Source organism: Athene noctua, chromosome 2 (genome assembly GCF_965140245.1).
Source record: "Athene noctua chromosome 2, bAthNoc1.hap1.1, whole genome shotgun sequence".
Lineage (NCBI taxonomy): Eukaryota > Metazoa > Chordata > Aves > Strigiformes > Strigidae > Athene > Athene noctua.
In genome coordinates, this window is record NC_134038.1 from 157,240,900 (window position 1) to 157,262,355 (window position 21,456).

A 21,456-nucleotide genomic window follows, 5' to 3' on the forward strand; every position below is an offset into this window, starting at 1 on the left:
TTGTATCTACATCCACCTCAGGCCACCCCCTCTAACAGGGTGGTGACGCAGAGGGATTTATTTATCGCTGGAGGTACAGGGGCTGGGCTGAGCTCTCCCAGTCCATACCAGCAGAATTTCACCTCCTGGCCAGCCGCTCCAACCTGCAGGCTCTGGTTTGGTTAACTGGAAGGCAGACTGCCCTCGCTTTTAAAGGGCTGCTTTTGGAGAAGGAAGGGGGCCCCAAGCTTTTCTTTCAGGGGGAAGCCAATTGCTGCCCATGGAAAGGAAAATGACAGGATCTATGTTAGTAATAAAAAATTCTGCATTCTGTGCAGTTTAGCCTAACACAGCCAGGTAGTCTTGGCTTCTGTTGCCTTTGTCTGGGCAAGTAAATGCCCAGTATAAATACAATTATTTTGCAGCAAGTTTTTCCATTTATTCTGTTTTTCCCCAAAGCTGCATTCTCATTTCCAAAATGGCAGCCTCCAGACTTGGGGGGATGAGGTGAAGGGGCAACAAAAACTTCCTCTTGACAGAAAAACATCATTTAGATGGATCACAAGCCATGTTTGCTACAAAGCAATGGAATGAGAATTTCAGATGTACTTACCCTAGCTAGAGGCACTGGTAAAGTCATACCTGCTATCCCAGCACTGACGCGTGCTTCCAAAAAAAATCCAGCACAGCGATCTTTGGGATTACCAACTGACGGCACTGCTGTTCACGGTGCGGCTCTTCATCCTGCATCTGCCCCAGAGGACAACTCTGCTGTCCGGGTTTACTAGGAACAAATCAGACTGCCTCCTGGGAACCATCTGGAATCATCCTCTGTACAGAAAGAGCTATTCGCGAAGATATTCTACGATAAAACAATTCTGGATATCCAGAAGACAGACGGGTTTTGGGGGTGTGTATGAGAAGAGAGTAAATTGTCTCCACATGGAGGAGTGCTTCCACTCAAATGACAACCTGCTTCCTGCTCCTTCTCAGCTCTGTAAGCGTGCAGAAGCAATGCATTTGAACCACAGTGACAAGCGAGCGACCTACTTCCAAATAAATGAAGAGAGAATTTTGTGCAACAGTCTTCTGAGAAAGCTGCTGTCACAAGATGGTAATGCTTCTAAGGAGCCATTCAGGCCATAAACCTTTGGATTGCAAGTGCCATCCACTGATACCCACAGTACTTACATTAAAGGGCCTGTATTCACAATCAAACCAGACCAGACTTCCAGCATTTTACATGCATTACATGTGCCTTTTGAGCTACAGGTGAAGTGAAAACATCAAACCTCAGATACAAAGCGAGTTTGCTTTCACTAGCCTGGGGAACAAAATGTTTCCTTATGTAAGACAATTTTGTTCAACAAGAGACTTGGAGCCCCTTGCCAAGAGAACCACCACCCTTCCCACTGTCACAGCTGATGGCAACATGGGATGGGTGGTTTAGTGAACAACTCCTAAAGCCAAAGAATGACTTCACTTCACCTGTGTGAAGTAGGAAAAAAAAAACAAACAACCTTTTATTGTGGTTTATCATTTTCAATCAAATAATCTTAAAAGTACTTTTCCTGAAGATCAATAGCAATAGTGAACATACTCAGGATAAGGCTGCTGTGTGCAAGGAGAGCTGCATGAAGGGTATTTGCTTTGACTCAAGTTCCCAACCCATCAAAATGCCAGAAAAAAAGAAACTTTGACAGGAATGGTTGATCAACATTTTATTTAACAAAAAGATCAGATACCCAACATTTAATGGTATCAAACTCAAAAAATATTTCACTGCATTTTCTATAACAACTGTATTAAAAACCAATACAAAATGTTTTCATCCAATTGAAACACCAGTTTTTGAAAAAGAGCATTTCAGGGAGCTGACAACCCACATGTACAGATCAAGAAAAGCAAGAAACTAGACACAAAGCATATAATGGAAACACAACTCCCTTTCTACTTGTCTTTGACAGTGTCTCACTATACATATTTGTGCTCTTACGTGTAGTGTACTGAGAGGGGATCACACGGCCTTCCAGAAAAATGTGTCTGTTTAGTGTATTTTCTGTTAAACAGCTTGCTACATTTATAGGTCCAATGGGTAATTGTCACAAGAGTTCACATAATCTAAACAGCACTCCCAGGCCTGAGGGATTGTATTAAGGGATAGGCCAGAATGTTTGCAGACAAACAGATGGGTCTGTTTCTTGATTCCATCACTGTCTTTTTGTTTGTTCACCATGCCAGACTGCTCTGCTGCAGAAGCTCCAAGTACTTACTCCTCAGTCTAACAATTCCCAAAATAGGAGACGCAAGCCCCACACAAAATCGATTGTATCCAGTATTTATGACAGTATTTGGACCCCATGATGCTAATATTTAAAGCCTAACAAAACTATAAAGGCTGCAACTAGAAAGGTTTGGGAATCACTGATGGGAACACTGTCTCAACAGGCCAGCAAGAGTCAAGTTTATTAATTAAATACAATACAGATGGTAGCAAACTTTTGTTTCGTAAGGTAAAAATGCAACACATCCACGATCACAATTCTATGCCTGTTTAGTTTTATTCACAGCTTATGGAAATTTTGCAACGGTATAGCTATCGTTTGCATGTTCTGCAATTTGCAAATCAGAGTTCCTGCTGGCAAATACTCATATGAATTTGTTCACTTACTGAAATAGTGCTCAAGCTTTCTGAAAGGAACTGGGCTCAACGGCTCACAACGTTTACAGGTTATTTTCACAGGGAATATTTTCTGACTCATTCTTTTGGAAACAGAAGGGTTTTTTAAAACTCTTTTAAAAGCACTCGGTAAGTTTTCTCCCTACCCCCCATCCATCCAAGTGACTGTGTGATGTTCAATGAGAACTTTGAATCTTTAGCACAAAAACAGACCACGTAGGTCATGATATCACATATGGCAGTACACTCTTTTATCTGTTTATACATCCTATCTTGAGGCACTTAACGGTTTTTTCAAATATACCTAACAATTCCAACTGAAAACCTCTTCCTATTTTAACAGCCTACCAGCACACAGGCGCAGGCCTGAGCACTAACCTCTCAGAAAGATGCTTGCCAAAACCCCTTCCAGTACACGTGTTCAAACAGTAGGTCAGCTCAGGACTCTTCTTTTTTCTTATCTTTACAGTTCGTCATGTTCCTCTTTGGCCTCCTGGTCTTTCAACTTGAATTCTTCAGCGGTAACTTTACCATTTCCATCCCGGTCTTGATTGGTGAACATATTTTTAACAATCTTTTCAAAATCAAAACCAGGAGCTAGTTTTCCTTTGCCAGAATCAACTTGAGCTTGGATGTACTCTGAAAACTAAGTGGAGAGAAAGAAGGAGAAAACAGCTCACAATGAAACAGACATTTAAAACTGAAGAGTATTTTCAAAAGTAGCATTTGTTTGTTGCTGACTATCCAGCATTTTACTGCTTATTAAGTGTATGTAAAAGTACATTGTTATAATACTATAAAGCTTACAACCTAATTAGGACAGACAAGTGAGGTTAAGTCACTCTTTGTGGAGCTCAGCAGGGATTTCCTCAATTATTCCAGTGGGTCCTGGACTCATACAAGAAAAATTCTTTTTCGTAATTTAGGGAGAAAATGAGTTGAACAGAGAGTGACATAGGAACAAGTCTATATAAGCAGAAGGGGGTTTAATTTTGCATGCCAGTGAAGAAGCTCACACTGTGAAACAGACATCCACCTGCATCTTACAAGAAACAATACAAAAGAAAAAAGAATGAAACACAGAAATGAGACTTTATCAGGATATCATGTGATTTGTTAAAGTAGCTTCAGGCATTATGCCTTCTGCTTGACTTCATGGTGGGAAAGGTTGCAAGGTTACACGGTTAGTTTTCTCTGAAAATCCTTTTCCTGGTATGTATGAAGTTGTTTGAGGTGATTAGACAACATCTGACAGAACTCATACTGCTGGCTTGCCAAAACCAGTCCACAGTCAAACACAACTTTTCCAATTACTGTTATCTCTGGCACTACTTGTTAAATAAACTTCAACAATGAGAGCTAATGCTGACATTCATTTATACCTTTAGGCCAAGCATCCTCTCCTATCTCCTTGGCTTCTCCTTCTCCTCCTTGCTAGGTGCCCAGAAGGATGTGGATAGCAACAGTCACATCCTACCTCACTCTTTCTCTAGACTGGTAAGAGCTCTTTTCTTCTCTGCAAAAGCAGAAGTGGAGGCAAAACACAAGAGAGAAGATGGAGAAGGAAGAAGAACAAAGAGGTGGAAGAGAATGTTAGGCAACAGGAAAATAAGATTCTGGTTTTACTCAATTGTCTTGTAAAATGCTCAAAAGCATCTCATGCTGTTCACAGCCTGCCCCTTGAGTGCTGCAGGCAGCGCTACTTCAGCAAGGAAGGACAAAAACCAGAATGGCAGAGAAAGGTAACAAAGAAGCCTTAAGAAGAGAATAAGAAAACAGAACTCCTCAGTTAAGAGAAAATGCAGAGCAGTGCCTCATGGAGCTTTGTGTTATCAGAGCTGGTGTAGCAAAGGCAAGCAGCTTCCAGTTAGGGCACCCAAAAACATTCTCACACTGCAGATTTTATAAGCAAGCAAGGGGAAGGGCTGGTTCCCACAACACACAATTCACCTGTGGAAGGAGCAGCCGCAGGCACTGCCTGGCTCCAGATGTGATTAGGCAGTTCCTGGATGCACTGCTGCAGGCTCAGCTTTGGCTCAAGAATTCACCATAAACTTCCAATTAACAGACCCTGAGAAGGCCAATACAGCGAAGGATTGTTGAATACTAACTCTGCCTCCTAGGCTTGTGCCCTCAGTATCTGTTGTTGACCAAGGAAACCACAATAGTACATGATCTTAAGTAGCATGGCCATTCTTGTATTTTTTTTTTTTTTTTTTGGTTCTATCTCTAAAGCTAAATAACTATGTTTTAACTGACATGCTGCCTTCCTGTTAACTTGACAACAAACACCTTGTCAGAAGAAGAGGAGAAAAAGAGAGACCCCATTCTTTAACATCTGCATTTGATGGTTGTAGGAGAAAACATCTTGATGATGCTGGTAGGTGAAAACCACTGCAAGCATTTTCATTATTTCAGCTTACCTCCTCCAAAAGAACCTCTCCATCATGATTCTGGTCTATTTCTTCAAAAAGATTGGGAGAGACTTCCCCGTTCCATACAAACATGTACCCTTCAGGCAAACCAGACACCAGTTCCAGCAGTTCGATGTCGAAAACTAATACAGCACTACCAGGCACTTCTCCTTCTGTCACAACAAACGGCAAAGAGGGGTATTTATCCTTACTTACATGAAGGGTGTATTTCCTTTTAATCCGTAATTACTCTTCTTGGTCCAACAGGTGTTTCTCTACTGTGATCCCCAAGCCCCATGATCCCAAGCCCACCAAATCTTCCTGTTCACTTCAGCCAAGGTGATCAGAACATAAAACTTTCATAACAAAACTGCATCCAATTTTTTTACTTATAGAAGTAAAACTGCGGGAATGAATCAATTTTCCTTTATCTTGCTGCTACACTGTGTATAAGGTGCTACTGACAGACTCAACAGTGTTGCAACATCTTGGGATGTTACCTTAAGGAAACCATGGAAGGAGTTAAATTTATCCTTGAAAAAGAAAATCAAGGTCAACTTTTAACTTCTGTCCAGTAGCAAACGAGCAATCTCCTCAGATATCTGGGTATATACCAAAACACTAACAATCACGCAATGTTTCAGACCATCTATATCAAACATAATTTGAATGATGGCAAATACCTATGTATTTACGTATTTAACACAACAGACTTTTTATGTTGTGAGGAAATTTTCAATTTATTATATATAACTATGCAATTGTATATAAAATGTTGCATATACAATACTCAATTTTTTGTGGAAGACAGGTACAAGTGAAAAAGCTTCTTTATCTCTTATCACAAATTAATTCTCCATTAAGCTTGGCACATGATCCCTGACAGACAGTCTTTATAAAATACAAACTGTTCTGGAGCTATTCAAAGAACATACCAACTGATGCAACTGTCTCCATACATATGAGTTTGTTGATCGTGGTGATCTCCTGATAGACTCCTTTCCCTTGAGTTGTTTAACTCAGAAGATCAGTAACAACCCCACATACTTGAATATGAAAATTCTTGTCACTTCTATACTGTTCTTTTTATTACTGCTGTCCCTGTCATTAAAAATCAATAAGCCTCAATGCTCTAAAACAGAACAAACTGCCCTAAATGTATTGGTGTTGGTATTTCAACAGCACCGACACACCATTTCACATCTCACATTCAGTTTAGGTAGCTTCTGAATTTTGAGTTTTCTTTAAATTTTCCAACATATTAGTGCTGAAGAGTCTCCTTCAGTTTTGTTTCCTGAATAACAGTTCCCACATCCAAGCATGAGTACCCATGAGTGTCCCTGCTTCCCTATCAGGGAGAAAAGTGTTTACATCCCTCTGCAACACCAGAGTGCCTGGAGCTTTCCGTTTTGACAAAGCAACATTACTAGGGGCGTGTGTTCCCTTTTGTACTGGGATGGTCTTCCTACTGGCCACAGTAACAGTATGACTTAAATCACAACACAGACAGTATGATCATTTCACTGGGGAACAGAGAGGGGTTGTCCAAAGTAATGAAATGAAAAATGTCTAAAGTAAGTCTCATTCGAGCAGAGAAGAGACACTCACCTTACATCCTGATGCATAGCAAGTTACTAAACATGCACACTTGTGTTTCAGTTACTCAAGAGATGCTAAGTGGATGTGCAATAGGTTTCACTCACTTACCAACTCCATCTTCTCCATAACCAAGATGAGGTGGAATAACGACTGTTCGTCGTTCCCCGACACACATGTCTTGAAGGCCCATGTCCATCCCCACCACCACCTGCCCAGATCCCAGAACTATGTTGTAGGTCTTGCCAAGGCTGTGTCTGGAAAGTAAAGGGAGAAAATTTTGAAAACTCAACATACAATAGAGAATTTCTGCTGTTTAAAACTACCACAGAAACACCAGTTTCTAGTTAGTGTTCTGTCACTGCCAAAAATTAACTCCATCCTAATGCTCTGTTCTATCAAGCTGTTACCTGCAGCTGTTCTCAAGACAGCAAGTTACAGCCAACACCAATCAAAAGTGCCCCTACTGTTGACAAGTCCTCTGGCTTCTTGAATGAAATCCAATTAAAATCATTAAACCTGCCAATTAAACACAAGAAGTATTTTATCTCAAAATAGGGGCGTTTCCCTTTCACATATTTTTAACTAATGAAACTGGACTTTTTAGCAGAAATAAAAATTCCAGATATGCATTTGTCCTGGAACTACCAACCTACAAGGATCTGGGAGCATTCACATGGATTAGCCATCCCTTTAATGAAATCAGTCCCTATAATGCAGTAGTCACTTAACCAAGACAGCTCAGAAGTATATGACTACTACTGCTATTTGACCATATTATTTTTTTGAATTATACTTCACTGCTCATTTCTAAAATTAGAAATTACCATGAGTTAAAACCCCAGAAGTTAAACATATACTGTGATTCTAAAAGCAGAGCGTGCAGCGTTAAGACTTTTTACTCAGCATGTGTCACAATAGCAGGACCCTTTCTTCTGTCAGTCTCGCTTCTTTGGTTATTTGGCTTGGCTGTACCACCACAGGACATGCTTGTACAACAGAGTATTATTTGGAAAGAAAACAATTCAGTGGCTAGGAGGTCACCCTTAAAATTAGGAGCACAAGAATCATGATCTCTGATTCTCTATGAACTGCTTTGAGTAAGACAGTCTCGACATCCCTTGGTTCCTGCTACAAAATGGGAATCGAACATTCCTGCCATATAAAAGGTATTTTGAATCCAAACACGTTACTTGTGTACACACTTGCCTGCAGCGTCACATCATGTGCTTCAACGTAAGCCAGCTTTTCAGCTCTACAAGCTATTGTGTACACTGTGAAAACTATGAGTTGTTTCCTATGTAATTATAACCTGTTTAAAAATAGCTTTTCCCAACTCCCCTTCCAAAAATAAAATATTATTTAGATGACTTGTGCTATCCAAAACATGAAGGCAGAAAGAAAAAAAAAAAGCTAGTAGCTTTATTCTTGTAGCTGCAGCAAACAATGTGATGGGCTCACTTTACTTCTATATGAGACAGACTGGAGCAACCTCTTGCTTCCCTCATAAACCTCCTGTCAACAGGAAGGTGGGAGAGGAACATTGTCATCACAGTCACGATCAAGCCATCTGCTAGTTTCCCCATGCTGACACTTATCACAACACTACAACACAGGAAAACTAGCACCCACGTGTGGTGCAGACAGGATGGGTGACCATTTACTGTAAACCACACTCGAGATAGCTCTAACAAGACTACACCAAGTAGCCCTACCAGACCTCTCCTGGGAGCACTGAATCAGTGGAGAGTGTAAATTCTACCCAAGAAACTTGCATGACCTTGGGCAGTTCAGTCATGCCGAGCCCTGTGTCATTCTAGTATGACTGGCCCAGACACCCGAATTAGCCCGTTTACACTGCCATGGGGAGAACCTATTTCATCGCTCCACCTGTACTGTTTATGTTCTTCTCCAACACACTCCTACATCCTCTTTGTTCCCACTTCTCTCATTATGCTATGATAGACTGTCTTTTTCTTTTCCTCTTCCTATGTATCTTAGGCAGGCAGACATAAAAAAAAAAAAAATACCCTTTACATAAACAATTTTTTACTTAAAAATTCTTTCTTCCCTGCCAGTCTGCTTTACGAGCAATTCTTTCTGCTTTCACAGCTGCTAGGGTAATTTTCTTTACTAGGTGATATACTTACGTCGAGTCTAGCAAAGTACCATCCAGGAGCGAAGCATTGTAGTGATACTTCAAGTAATCTCCCTTCTTACTCAGTACGGTGCAGTTGGAAGGTTTGTAGTTAACAGTAATGCTGACCGAATCGGAGGGGTTGTGGAAGTCAACCACGTGGATGTCAAAGACCAGCACTGCAGATCCTGGAATCTTTCCTAAATAGGAAGCAAATTAGGCAAGTAGAGAAAGAAATGGGACCCCAACAGGCTTATGATGACCAGGTACTGTAGGAATATGTATTCCCACTGTGTCTGCTACTGTGCTCTTCTCATTCAGAATTAAAGGATTTCATCTCCCCCATAGGCAACAGATGCAAACTTCATCCAATGCAGGAAAGAGAACCAGTGGAAAAGCCCTGAACATGCACTCAGTGATGGAAACAGTGAAGGAAAAACTTCCATTATTCTGAATTTGAAAAATTATGCAGAAATGAAGCAATAACCATATATTTCCTGTGATCATCCTAAATAACTGATTTGTGTTTCATGTACCAATTCATTATCGATCATCGAAATTCTCACAGGACTTCTCATGCTTCACGGACTGCCATTCTGTCCAAAAGGTTACAGCTCCTTAACATGCCCTGATAGAAAGCAACTTCTTCCCCTGCTTCCCAGAGTAATGTGCAATTGCATTACCAGGACTGACAGACACATCCAGACCCAGGACAGGGTTTGTTGGTGGAGGAGTCTAATTCCCAAACCAAGAGCATAGACTTTGCATTCCCAGAACAGAGGCTTTTCTTCTAAGTCACTTTTTCCAAGCAACATCCCAGGAGATACCTTTTGAAATACCAGCCATAAAACTGTGATCGGCTAGAAGGATTATCATATTCAACCTCTCACTGCAATCTTTTTAGATACTAATGAGTTTTCCCAAAGGAATGTTAAACATGTATTATACATACACAGACACTTTGCTGTTACATGCATCCACCATTTACAGAGGTGGCTTAGGAGTCCAGTGACTGTGGAAGGAACAAGGAAGAAAACACGATGAATTCCTTTAGTATACAGAGCTTATTAAGACACACAGGAAGATCTCACACTGCAGAGCTCCTGGCACCAAAGTACCAGGCTGCCTGAAACACTGATGATCCAAATAATTTCAGGTCACCAATTACATATGAGATTGTTCTGTGTTCTTACTGTCCTACGTATTTAGCTAATCAAAATAATTTTGCAAATTCTGGGTGTAATCCTGTCAGTTGCATGCCCACAAAATAATGAATTCATAAGCCTTTCAAATGCCAAAAAGAAGAGGAACTACATACAGAGGCACTAAACAGTAAAGGAAACATCAATAATTATGGGAGACTTGAATGAAAAGTCAAGCTCACCTCTTCCTTCTTCTCCATATCCAAGATGAGGGGGGATTATTATTCTTCTTTTTTCACCAGTGCATACACCTAGCAAACCTTCATCCATTCCAGCAATCACATAACCTTTCCCGACATAGGTGTCATACGTACGATTTCGTGAATAGCTGTGGAAAACAGCTGCATTTAGCAGTGTCAAGTGTACCCAAGAAAACAAAAGAATCTCGCAATAGGTCTGCAACACAATTCTTAAACCAGTTAGGGTCAATTAACCAGCACCAGAGAGGCACAATGCAATCACCATGTTCAACGAATCTAGGCCACCAAGTTTCATCAGTCCGTGATGCATGCAACATTTATTAACCAGGACTAGGACCCTGGCTAGGGAACAGCTTATTTGCAAATGTATTTCCACTGTATCTTGAAAGAAAATCTCACTTCTTTCTGTATTTTAGACTGAACAAAAAATATGTCTTAAAAAGTAACTGAAAAAAATCAGTTTTCTCCTTTAAATTTTCCTCTGCCCTGACTCTACTTTAATAAGTTATCTATATATATAACTTATCAGCTATATAAGTTATATAGAGATATATATAGATACATATATAGATATATATATAGATATATAAGTTATCTATATGTATAACTTATCAGCTAGATATAGTTTATGTTCATGAGACACCCTTCAGACTATTTAATTTTCCAACCACAGCTATACAGTTCAACAACTACAAGGAGGTAGGATAAGTAAGTTCTCCTGGGATGCACAGCACTAAAATGAGTCATGACAACAAAACTGTATCATTACTATCCCTCCCTTCCAAACTATGCCAATCACATATATAGGTTGAAGGATCTGCTTCAACACCTAATGATAGAATAAAACAAGGCTACAACGGAAAATTGTGTTTATTACAAGGATGTGTCTGTCTTCTGCCTTTCTTCAAGGCACACTACATGAAGGCACAACCCAAGGAAGGGAAGGCAGAAAGGTTTTAATTAATCTTTATGAGGTAACTCTGGGAAAGAGCAAGACGAGTACAGATGTAATTCAGGGGCAGTTCTGCAGCTGAGTATTGCACAGGAAAAAAAAAAAAAAAAAAAACAAAGGAAAATATTAGAGCTCTCGACCCCAGCCCTTCGCAGTGCTTTTGGCATGCTCCCTATAGTAGTGAGAAATTTTTTCCTGGATAACTCCAGTTCTTCATAGGTACTTGTTAGATATTGGCCTTTCTTGTAAATTCTGCAGGAAGCCAGGATATGATGCCCTAACAACTGTCAGCACTTTAGAATGAGGTCAAGTCTGCTGTCTACAAAGCAACCCTAATATAAATACCACAGCCATTTCCAAAGGTGTTTAATTACTACAGACAATACTCATTTACATCTCAAAAAAGATTCTGAGCAGGTGCACTGTGGATAAGCTTTAAGTTCTTAACTTACAAGTTTTTATAAGCTGTAAATGAAGGTCTACAGTGATGGCTGCTGATGCAAGTCTCCTGCTTTCTATCTTCCCACCAAGGTAGGCAGCTGAATGGAGAGGTCAAGGCTGATTCTGAATCTTACTACATCTCAATTCAATTACATGAGATACAATTCCCTGACTCCTCTCATAGGAAGTAGCACACACTGCATACTGTGCAGCTTCTGTTTGCAAACTGATCCTGAGCTTCAGCTTGCAGCAGCTGTAGTAGTACTAAACATTTTTCCACGAATTTATCTCATGAAACATTTTACAGTGGCTCGTTTTCAACTCTTTTTAGCTACTTGTGCCAGCTGTTCTTAAAGCTGGAGTGGGAAAGTAAAGTACGGCTCATTAAAGAGCAAACAAAAGTGACAGGAAGCTACAAGGGTACTATTATTCGTCATACAATTGTGTCAATGAGGCTCATGTACCCAGAGAGCTTTGAATTTGACGTGGCAGCAACCCCTCTTCCTCTGTGACAGAAACCCTGTTGCTGAATTCGGTCTTGAAAGACAGGCAGTTTTCAAGTACAAATGGAAAGACTGTCTTGAGATTAACCTCAAACTAGCTACTAGCACACTGACTCACAATACTCAGGACATAAAGCAGGAATCATATTTATTTTCCTCTCTCTCCAGCAGCACTACCTATCTGGCAGATAAACTATAGGGCAAAGAGTCTCCAGGTGTGCGTGTGTAAAGGCAGGTTCAGCGGGTGGATCTGCACCCCTAGATGGCGTCCGTGATACTGTCAGAACACAAAATACATCTTTTCTCCTTTCCCACAACAAAAAGTTTTCTATGAGTTTTTTAAAAAGAGAAGACTTCGACTCCACTCAAAAATTTCAAAAAGGAAGAAAAGCAAATTGTACTTGGGTATATTATGGACAAGACGGATGAGTCAAACTGGAAATGGGATCTGTAGGGCTGAACAGTTTGGTTACCTGGAATCAAACAACGTGCCATCCAAAAGCGTGCCATTGTAATGGTATCGGAGAAAGTCTCCTGCCTGGCTCCTCCGCTCACAAGATTCAGGCACCTGCTGGTTCTCAATAGCAATACCGTCTTTCGGGTTATGGAGGTCTAGCAGAACCACATCAAAGACGAGGGAAGCTTGGCCAGGGATATCCTTACCTGCAAAAGCGTTAGAGCAGAAAATTGGTAAGGAACAGCAGGTGTGCTAGAAGCAGCTTAAACATGTTTGTTGAGGAAAAGTAACCTACTGCTGAATATCAAGCACCTCCCCTCCCAAAATAAAGTAGCATAATCTGCTTCTAGTCAGTCATCTTTTGTTTTGTGTGTGTGTTTGTCACTCAGTTCTCCAACTCAATTATTTCATTCCGTTGCTGTTGTGATGGCACTGCCTCACTGAAAACAGCCTCTTCAGCAACACCCGTCTTAGTCAATATACACCAGCTCCATCTGAGCTGCATGGTTTAGTGTACCAGGATTTCCAACACACTTCATGAAAGTGCATAAAACAACCATTAGAACACAGATTTTGTACATCCACTTTTCCCATCCTGTTAATATCAGAACAGCAGACTACACGATGGAAGTTGAGGAAGGGTAGACTGAGTATCTTAGTGAAAAGGTACCTTTCCATCAATACACAAACTATAGCGTGGGTTGCTCTGAGAGCCATTGAACTCAAGATCTTGGAGAGATTTTAAAACATAACTCCACAAAGTTTTGTTATCCAAGGAGACGGCTATCACAGTTAATGGTAATGAAGTCATGGAAGGGCTATGAAACCTTGTACACCACAGATACATCCTTATATATTACAGCAGAGAAAGAATTTAAGGAAGAGTCCCAAACTATAACTAACTGCCCCCTCATTTAACATGGGGACCTCTACGCGTGACTTGTAGGCTGCATACACAGTCTCATAGGACAATTAATCCATCTTGTAGTTATTACTAAGGCATTAATTGAAAAAAAATGGACAAAACTGGAACTAAAAAGACACTTTTCTTTTTTCAAAAGTTTTCTGCTCTCTGTGGCAGTCATTGAAAGAATTATGCTGACTTCAAGTTTTTTGGAGCCACCAGATATTGATCACAGATTATATTCTCTGAACAAAATAAAATTTCAGTATATCAAGATTACAACTGTATCAACAATATGTCTGTTAAGCAACTTACTGTTTGAATTTTTAAAAAATCTTGTACTCTCTAACGACCCCAATCCTGTACATAATACGTTTTGAACATCTCTTCCCACCACTTTGTTCCGTCTGTCTGAAATGGGTGATAATGCTGCCCATAAATTTAAAATACACAAAGTACCAGTTTGTTTTAATATATGGACGACTTGGATTTCGAAAAACAAACAAAAAAACCCCAAACAAAACACTTTTACCATCTCCTTCTTCTCCATATGCCAGGAAAGGTGGTATTGTGATAATGCGCTTCTCTCCTACACACATTCCCAAGAGACCCTGGTCCATACCAGGAATCAGCCATCCAATTCCCACATAGGTATCATAAGTTCGCATCCGATTATGGCTAAAAATGAAAAAAAAAAAAAAAACCACAATCAAGAAAAAAACAACCCACAACCAAATGTCAGCCACAGGAACGAGTAGTATGCATCTTTAAAGCCACGTGCTATGCACAATATAACTCGCAACTTGTTGCTCAAAAAATATTGCTCCTTGCTTTAACAAGCGCTGGCTGGGTAGTGTTTTCCAGAGTGCTTAGCTATTTCAGAAACTTAAAAAGAGGTTTTGGAAAGCGCCTCACAAACATAACGGCAGCTGTTATTAAAGCATAATTTTCCACCGAACTTTAATGAAGTACACAGGCTGTAAACTTAAAATGTCAGTATAAAAGTGTTAGTAGTTCAACTTCACTACAAACTCCACTTAGTCTATAAAGCTTGTACCTAACTTGAATAGCTACACTGCAGTGGTAACATAAACATTTAGCTGACTGCAATAAATAGGGATATAGATACAGGGAATGGAATTTTTTAAAAAAAATATCTGGGTTGGTAATGCCTGTGCAGAAATAATATACTGGTTTAATGGTCTGAGTCAGTACTGCTGTCCTATAATCCTTCAATAAATTACTGACATTTATATGACGCTAGCTTTCATCTCCTGGGTTTCTGGGCAATCAGCATTAATTGTTATGCCAGTGAAGGGGGGGTAAATCATGGTTTTAAGTGACGTGAGGTACCTATTAAAATACATGAAGACACACAACCCAGCTGCATACCTTGAATCAAACAGTGTCCCATCTAAGAACGTTCCATTGTAATGGTATCGTACAAAGTCAGACACCTGGACTGTCCGAGGACACTTCTCAGGTTTGAAATAAGTCTGAACCTGCACTTCGTCCTCCGAGTTCCAAAGATCTATCAGGAGCACATCGAAATGGAGCACAGCATTGGGGGGTATCACACCAGCTGCAAAAGCAGTCAACACAACCAGTTTTATTTCTCTTTTTCTACAGGGCATCAATGAAAAGGCAATCAATCCACACATACCCTAAAAAAAACCCACATACAGCACACCTTACTCCTTGTTATGCTTATATCCTCCTGGTCCCTAATCACTGTTGCAGCTACTTAAGGGGGAGAATCTGGCAACATGAACTGTTACCAAGTTATGTCCATCAGCCAAACCGATCTTGATTTAGCATTTGTTGCCTCTCTGTGTCTGTAGAGCAAAGCTGCTTTCAGCACTGACAAGACCTTGTGCATCACTGCAATGCCAAACCACGGTAAGTATTTAACAGCGAGGTGGGTATAAATGAATCGTTAACTTCAGTAGCAAGGTTCATTTGCTGAACATCCTCTACAGCCAGCAGCTCTTCCTTCAGCATACCAAGGGAGCCTGGAGAGATTAGCTAGGCTACAGGCTTAACAAACACCCCTGAGCAGGGGAGAACCTCTCTGAAATTCACTACTTGCCATTTCTACCTTTCTCCTCTGTGACTTCATTTTCTATCTGCTCTGCTGAATCACTTGCACAAGAGCTATTCAACTGGCCCGGGCTGTACTTACAGACTCCTTCACTTCCGTAGGCCAGCTTGGGGGGAATTTTCACGAACCGCCGCTCGTTCACACACATGCCAACCAGAGCTTTGTCCATCCCAGCAATGAGTTGACCTTTTCCCACAAACACGTTGAATGTGGATCCCCTGTCATAGCTAAAGGGGGAAAAGCAGGCAAAAACATTAGCCGTTCATTCACCCACCCTTCCACTCTTCTTTCGAGAGTTTAATCGTACCTTGTCTCCCCTTTGCCCTGTTAGCATAACTTTATCGAGACAGCTGCTAAGGGAAGGAGCAAATCCAAGCGTTTCTGACACTTCAACACAGCTCTCCTCCTGTTCACTGCTCACCGTCTATCAGAAATGCATTCTAGCAGCGTGAGATGTATCCTGCAAGCACCAGAAGTCCAAACAGCTAATTTACACATTAATACTACAAGCAACACTGGAAAACTACGGAGGAAAAGGAAAAATTAAATGCTATTATGAGATATGAAAGGATGACCGCTCCCACTGTAGGATCTCAGCATATTGATTTTGGTGAGTAACACCACAAAATTATTATGGAAATCCTCCACATTCCCAGCTCTCGTTTAAAGCATAGAGGCATGCTTTGAATAGCAAGTTTGCCAGATGAAGAATCAAGAGAGCTAGCATCCACTGCGATAATACATAAACATTTGAAAGGTAAAAGAAATGATGTTTAAATGATTTAAAGTTTTGCAGAGAGGACGGAGAACAGCAGTGTTACCACAGCAAAATACTAACATGAGCTTACATGGTTCGGTGGACCACCTTAAATCTGCACAATGATCCCACTTTGCTGTGCCTGAATTACTGCTGTTACTTAATTTTTTGAAGCAATGTATAAACATACGGCAGGAAGCATTTCAAAAATTTCATGCCTATTTTTAAGCTTTTACTGCTTCCATTTTCTCAAATTCCTTTAATAATTTAAAGGACTATTTTTCAGATAAAAGGCAGCCCTGGAAAAAATAAGTAAAAAAAAAAAAAAAAAAAAAAAAAGGCTTGTGCCTCTTTGCCTGCTAAAATATTCTGGAAAGCAGCCAGTGGCTAGATATCGCTAGGGAAATGATGTCAAACTTCCCTTCAGAGATTGTACACATCACTTCCACAACACACTGAGCCTCCTAATATTCCCAGAGCCTTGAATCCCGCAAATATTTTACTGAGTGATCTCTCTGTTTGCTCCGTGATTTTTTTTCTGGCAAATATTTCCCTTAAAATAGACAACCCTCTATACAGAGCATGCATTTTCAGTTGCACAAATATTCCTATGCCCAGGCAAGGATGGAAAATATTTAAATTAGCTCCTGACAAATTCTAATATACACACAAAATCATAATTATGTTAAGACTAGTAACATAACAGGTTCTAAGAAATGCAAAAAAATGGTATTTTGTAGTGATTGACAAAGCTTGACAAAACATCTGGGATGGACTTAAAACAGGAGAGGGTTTTTTGGCCAAAAATAAACCTACAATTAAGAAAACATTGATACTAAGCAGAGAACTGAACAAAGCATGCAGCTTTGTAGGACTGACTTTGCAGATTCCTTAAAGCTAAGCAAAAATAGTTTCTGTTAGTGGAATTTACCAAATTACCAGCAGATGACTAGGCAATTAAATTCAGACTTTAAAATGCAAATAATTTTATGGCCATGGAAATAAAAATGCAAATACTGATGGGGAAAGAAAAAAAAAGAATAAACAGGCACCTTAGTTAATTTATGTGACACGCTCCGTCAACAGCCTGTTAACGAGAAGAGCAGTATTACCACCTTCTACTTGAAAATACAGAAAAATCACTTTAAACCTCAAGAACATTTTCAGCAGCTGAAGAAGAAACAAAGTAAAACTGCCCTTCGTTCAACACCCAGAGTATTTTCCAGATCGATTTCATAGTAGTGTTTGACTGAACTGATGCTAGTAAGCACTTTCATAAACTTAAAAAAACCCAAACGGGTAGCAATTCAGGCAGGCAGAAAATGGGCTTTCTAACAGGCTAATTTCAGTATAAATTGACTAACTTGTTTGCAGGAAACACTAAAGATTTTACAACAACTACTCCAAAATATTTCTTCCATTAATGTACAGAACATAAAACCCTCCTAATTTTCCATTGTCTTAACACAACAGATCACTGTCATCAGTCTTAAAAAAGGACCATAGTTAGTGAATAACAAAAATGTCAACACGAGCTGCCACCTAGAAAAAAAATCACAAGCTGAACAAACCTAACTTTTTGCACTCTTCTGAAATGAAGGCAGCCATACAAATACTCAAGTTAGATTAGACTATCATCATTACTATTTATTTACTGATATTTAGAGGACTCAAAGAGATAAAGGCTGTACGGATCTGCACCGCCTGTCCCTGCCCCAAATAGTCCAGAGCCAAACAACAAGGAACTTGGAACTAAACAAGAGCCCACATGTGAGAAGCCCCTCCAGGTGCCCTGCCTCAGTGCAGAAACTTGCTGGTACAGCTCAGCGTACAAATCAGCCTCAGGATGCATCTGCAGAAATCAGAAACACATTTCTGAACACATACATGGCTGGTTTTCCAATTGTCGCATATTTGTAAAATGAGCCGTGAGGATGCTGCCTTTGTGTGTGTCCTCACATCTGCAACTAAGACTTATTTTCCGAGACTGTCAGTTGCCAATGAATTTACTGTCCTTGCTGTGCCTTTTCATGGAAAGTGCACCAATGGCAGCTGAACTGCCAGCTACTGCATCCTGCACTTTATCCGGAGAAGTGCTGGTGAAGGGGCACTCCCGGCGTACTGAAGCACAGTCAGCTCCAGAGGAAGAGCTGAGCTCTTACTCTGAAGGACAGTTATTTCCCTCAGGCTGTAGATTTTCCTTGAAGCAGAGGAAGATTACCGGGATTACTGAAAATACATTTTTTTTTTTCTTTCTGAGTAATACTTTGATCAGTGGCAGTGAATGAAGCAAGAAAAAACAAATAGGCTGTCAGCAGCATCAGCATCCTTCGGAATCTCCTGACCCCACTACTTAGGCGTCTTGATCCCAAAATAACAGCAGGAAAGCGGCCAGGCGCTTCACTGTACATAGGGCACATTCATTCAAGGGTAACTTATCCACAAAATTTCTATGTAACCACAGCTTGATAATCCTTGTATTTCTGGCAAGGATAACGGTTCAGAAATGTTTGTGCTGGAGGAGGCCTGAGCCTGGAGAAGGTGTAAGGAAACGTAGAGGAACGGGCAGGAAATCACCGAGTGCTGTGAGAGACCGCGACACCCATACGGCCCCGTTTACCAGGGACACCGAACACCCTCACGGTCTTAGAGAGAGCAGGGAGCTCCCGGTCGACGCCTGGGAGAAGCCGCGCGGAGCACACGGGGGGACCCACCGGGGCACGCAAACCGCTGCCCAGCGGCCGCAGCCACCGCCGCGGCCCGCCCGCGGCCCCAGCCCAGCGCTCTGCGCTGTCCCGCTCCGGAGGCCTCTCCCGCCTCCGGGCCTGGACGAGGCTGCCTCGCCGCCCACCCGCTCCCCCCAGCGCGGCTCACGGGCCACAGCGGGACCCGAACGGCGCCTCAACCGCGGCCTCCACCCAGAGCTCCCACCTAACACCCGCCAACCCACCGGGGGGGCACGGCCCCGCCCGCTCCCCAGCGCCCCGCCAGGGGCACCCTCACCCGAACCGAACCCCGAGGGACGAGGAGCGGGCCGGGGTGAAGGGGGGTGGCCCGCCAAGCGCCGAGGCGGGCGCAGGCCAGACCTGGAGTCGAAGCGGGTGCCGTCGGGGAAGGCGCCGAGGTAGTGGTAACGCACGAAGTCTCCGGGCCGCACGGCCCGCGGGCAGCTCTCGGGCACGAAGCGCCGCTCGACGCGGAGGCCGTCGCCGTCGGCGGGGGGCTCGGCGGCGGGCACCGGCGGCGCCTGGCAGGCCGCCCAGCTCGCCAGCAGCGCCGGCACCACCACCAGCAGCTGCGCGCCGCAGCCGGGGCCCCGCCACCGCTCGGCCGCCGCGCCCGCCATGAGGGCCGCCGCCCGGGGCAGCCGCTGGATGCGCCGAGGGCAGGCGGTCGGGCAGGGAGGCCGGCAGGGAGAGAGGGAGGCCCCCCGCTCCTCCTCCTCCTCCTCCTCCTCCTCCTCCCGCCGCTGCAAACTTGCAAACGTGGATGAAGCGCTCCCACCCGGGACGGGGGGAGGAGCAGCAGCGGCAGCCCCGCCGCCGCCGCCCCCCGACCCCGGCGCGGGGCTGCGCAGTGCGGAGCGGAGCCGCGCTGGCACCGCCACCCCCCGCCCCGGGAAGCGGCCGCCCCCCCGCCCCGGGCTGGCGAGGGAGGGGGGGACGGGCGGGGGGGGCAGTGCGACGTGGCGCTGCCCCTGGGCGCCGCGGAGTGCAGGCGGGGGGGGACGGACACACACACACACACACACACACACCCCCCTCAGATTCCCCGTAGCTGTGGGGAGCGGTGCCGGGTCCCCCGGGGCGAGCTGGCGGCCCGACGGCAGGGCTCTTTGTTAGGGTGCCTGCGCCGCCGCACATGCCCTCCCTGCGCGGCCGCTTTGAGCGTTTGCAGATTTCAAATCCTCCGTGCTTTGAATATTCGCAGATTTTAAAATCCCATCGCCGATGTTCCACGCGAGATCAAAACTCCAAAGGCAAGAAGTTTGTGTTGGGAGTCTACTGCTTGACGCGCACCAGGGCTGTCACGGGGGTTTGCAACGCCCTGTCAGGAAAACTTTGTGAACACATTAAAAAAAAAAAAAAAAAAGACCTGACCAGCTCCCAGAGAGAGACCGGCATCCCAGAGTTATCACCCTCCCGGAGGACCAGCAATCCCCTTGTCCTCTCGCTTTGATCTTGCACGCACTGGCGAGGAGGAACTTGGATTTGGTCTCCGTTATTCTAACTGGTTTCCATCAAGAAGCATGAAAAAGCTAAGTAGCTGCCTGTGAAGCATCAAACCCCGAGCAAGATGGAGTTAAATAATACAGTATTTTTGCAAAGCAGTGAATTTTATGGCAGCAGGTTTGGGGCAACTGGTTGGAAATGCAGGCACATCTAGGAATTTATTTAAGAAACATGAATAAGATGTTATTTGATAAATTATTAAACAAGCACAACCCACACTCGGGTGGACTACTCGTGAAAAGAAACCACTAAAACCAGTGAGGGTGGGTTGGGGATCAATGCCTGAGTATCGCAGCTGGGGAGACAACGGCTCACAGGCCCAGCTCCCCATTCACAGAATCACAGAATCGTCTAGGCTGGAAAAGACCTTGGAGATCATCCAGTCCAACCATGAACCTCACACTGACCGTTCTCAACTCCACCAGATCCCTCAGCGCTGGGTCAACCCGACTCTTCAACCCCTCCAGGGATGGGGACTCCACTCCTGCCCTGGGCAGCCCATTCCAACCCCCAACAACCCCTTCTGCAAAGAAATGCTTCCTAAGAGCCAGTCTAACCCTGCCCTGGTGCAGCTTGAGGCCATTCCCTCTTGTCCTATCGCCTGTTCCTTGGTTCAAGAGACTCATCCCCAGGTCTCTGCACCCTCCTTTCAGGGAGCTGCAGAGGGCGATGAGGTCTCCCCTCAGCCTCCTCTTCTCCAGACTAAACCCCCCCAGTTCCCTCAGCCGCTCCCCATCAGACCTGTGCTCCAGACCCTGCACCAGCTCCGTTGCCCTTCTCTGGACACGCTCGAGTCATTCAATGGCCTTTTTGTAGTGAGGGGCCCCAAACTGAACCCAGTCATCGATGTGCGGCCTCACCAGTGCCGAGTACAGGGGTAAGATCCCTTCCCTGTCCCTGC

At 43.3% G+C, this 21,456-nt stretch overlaps 1 protein-coding gene across 4 annotated transcripts; it reads right to left on the minus strand.

The window, feature by feature from the left end:
* Window positions 1–1,687: 1,687 nt before the first annotated feature.
* On the minus strand, window positions 1,688–19,942 carry FKBP9 (FKBP prolyl isomerase 9). Of its 4 annotated transcripts, XR_012633238.1 has the most exons (11): window positions 19,410–19,942; window positions 15,648–15,793; window positions 14,858–15,047; window positions 13,998–14,143; window positions 12,578–12,767; window positions 10,191–10,336; window positions 8,820–9,006; window positions 6,781–6,926; window positions 5,083–5,246; window positions 4,610–4,730; window positions 3,168–3,305 (listed from the first exon to the last, which is right to left on the minus strand). XR_012633238.1 is itself a non-coding variant. In XM_074900827.1 (10 exons), exons 1-10 carry the CDS (start codon window positions 19,667–19,669, stop codon window positions 3,123–3,125), a joined length of 1,755 nt encoding a protein of 584 aa, XP_074756928.1. In that variant the 5' UTR covers window positions 19,670–19,942; the 3' UTR covers window positions 1,688–3,122. The 4 variants fall into 4 exon arrangements, 3 of the variants coding, with proteins under 3 accessions (XP_074756928.1, XP_074756927.1, XP_074756930.1); XM_074900827.1 differs by lacking the exon at window positions 4,610–4,730 and having other exon boundaries at window positions 1,688–3,305; window positions 5,083–5,243; XM_074900826.1 differs by lacking the exon at window positions 4,610–4,730 and having other exon boundaries at window positions 1,688–3,305.
* Between the last annotated feature and the right edge of the window lie 1,514 nt (window positions 19,943–21,456).

Bases quoted from the DNA above. Each gene is read 5' to 3' on its own strand.
- FKBP9 (XM_074900826.1), bottom strand. From the start codon at position 19,669: ATGGCGGGCGCGGCGGCCGAGCGGTGGCGGGGCCCCGGCTGCGGCGCG. The intron at 12,768-13,997 runs GTAAAAGTGTTT...ACGCTTTTGCAG, and splicing joins ATATGGAGAAGAAGGAGATG to GTAAGGATATCCCTGGCCAA. The intron at 9,007-10,190 runs GTGAGCTTGACT...CTTCCTATTTAG, and splicing joins ATATGGAGAAGAAGGAAGAG to GAAAGATTCCAGGATCTGCA.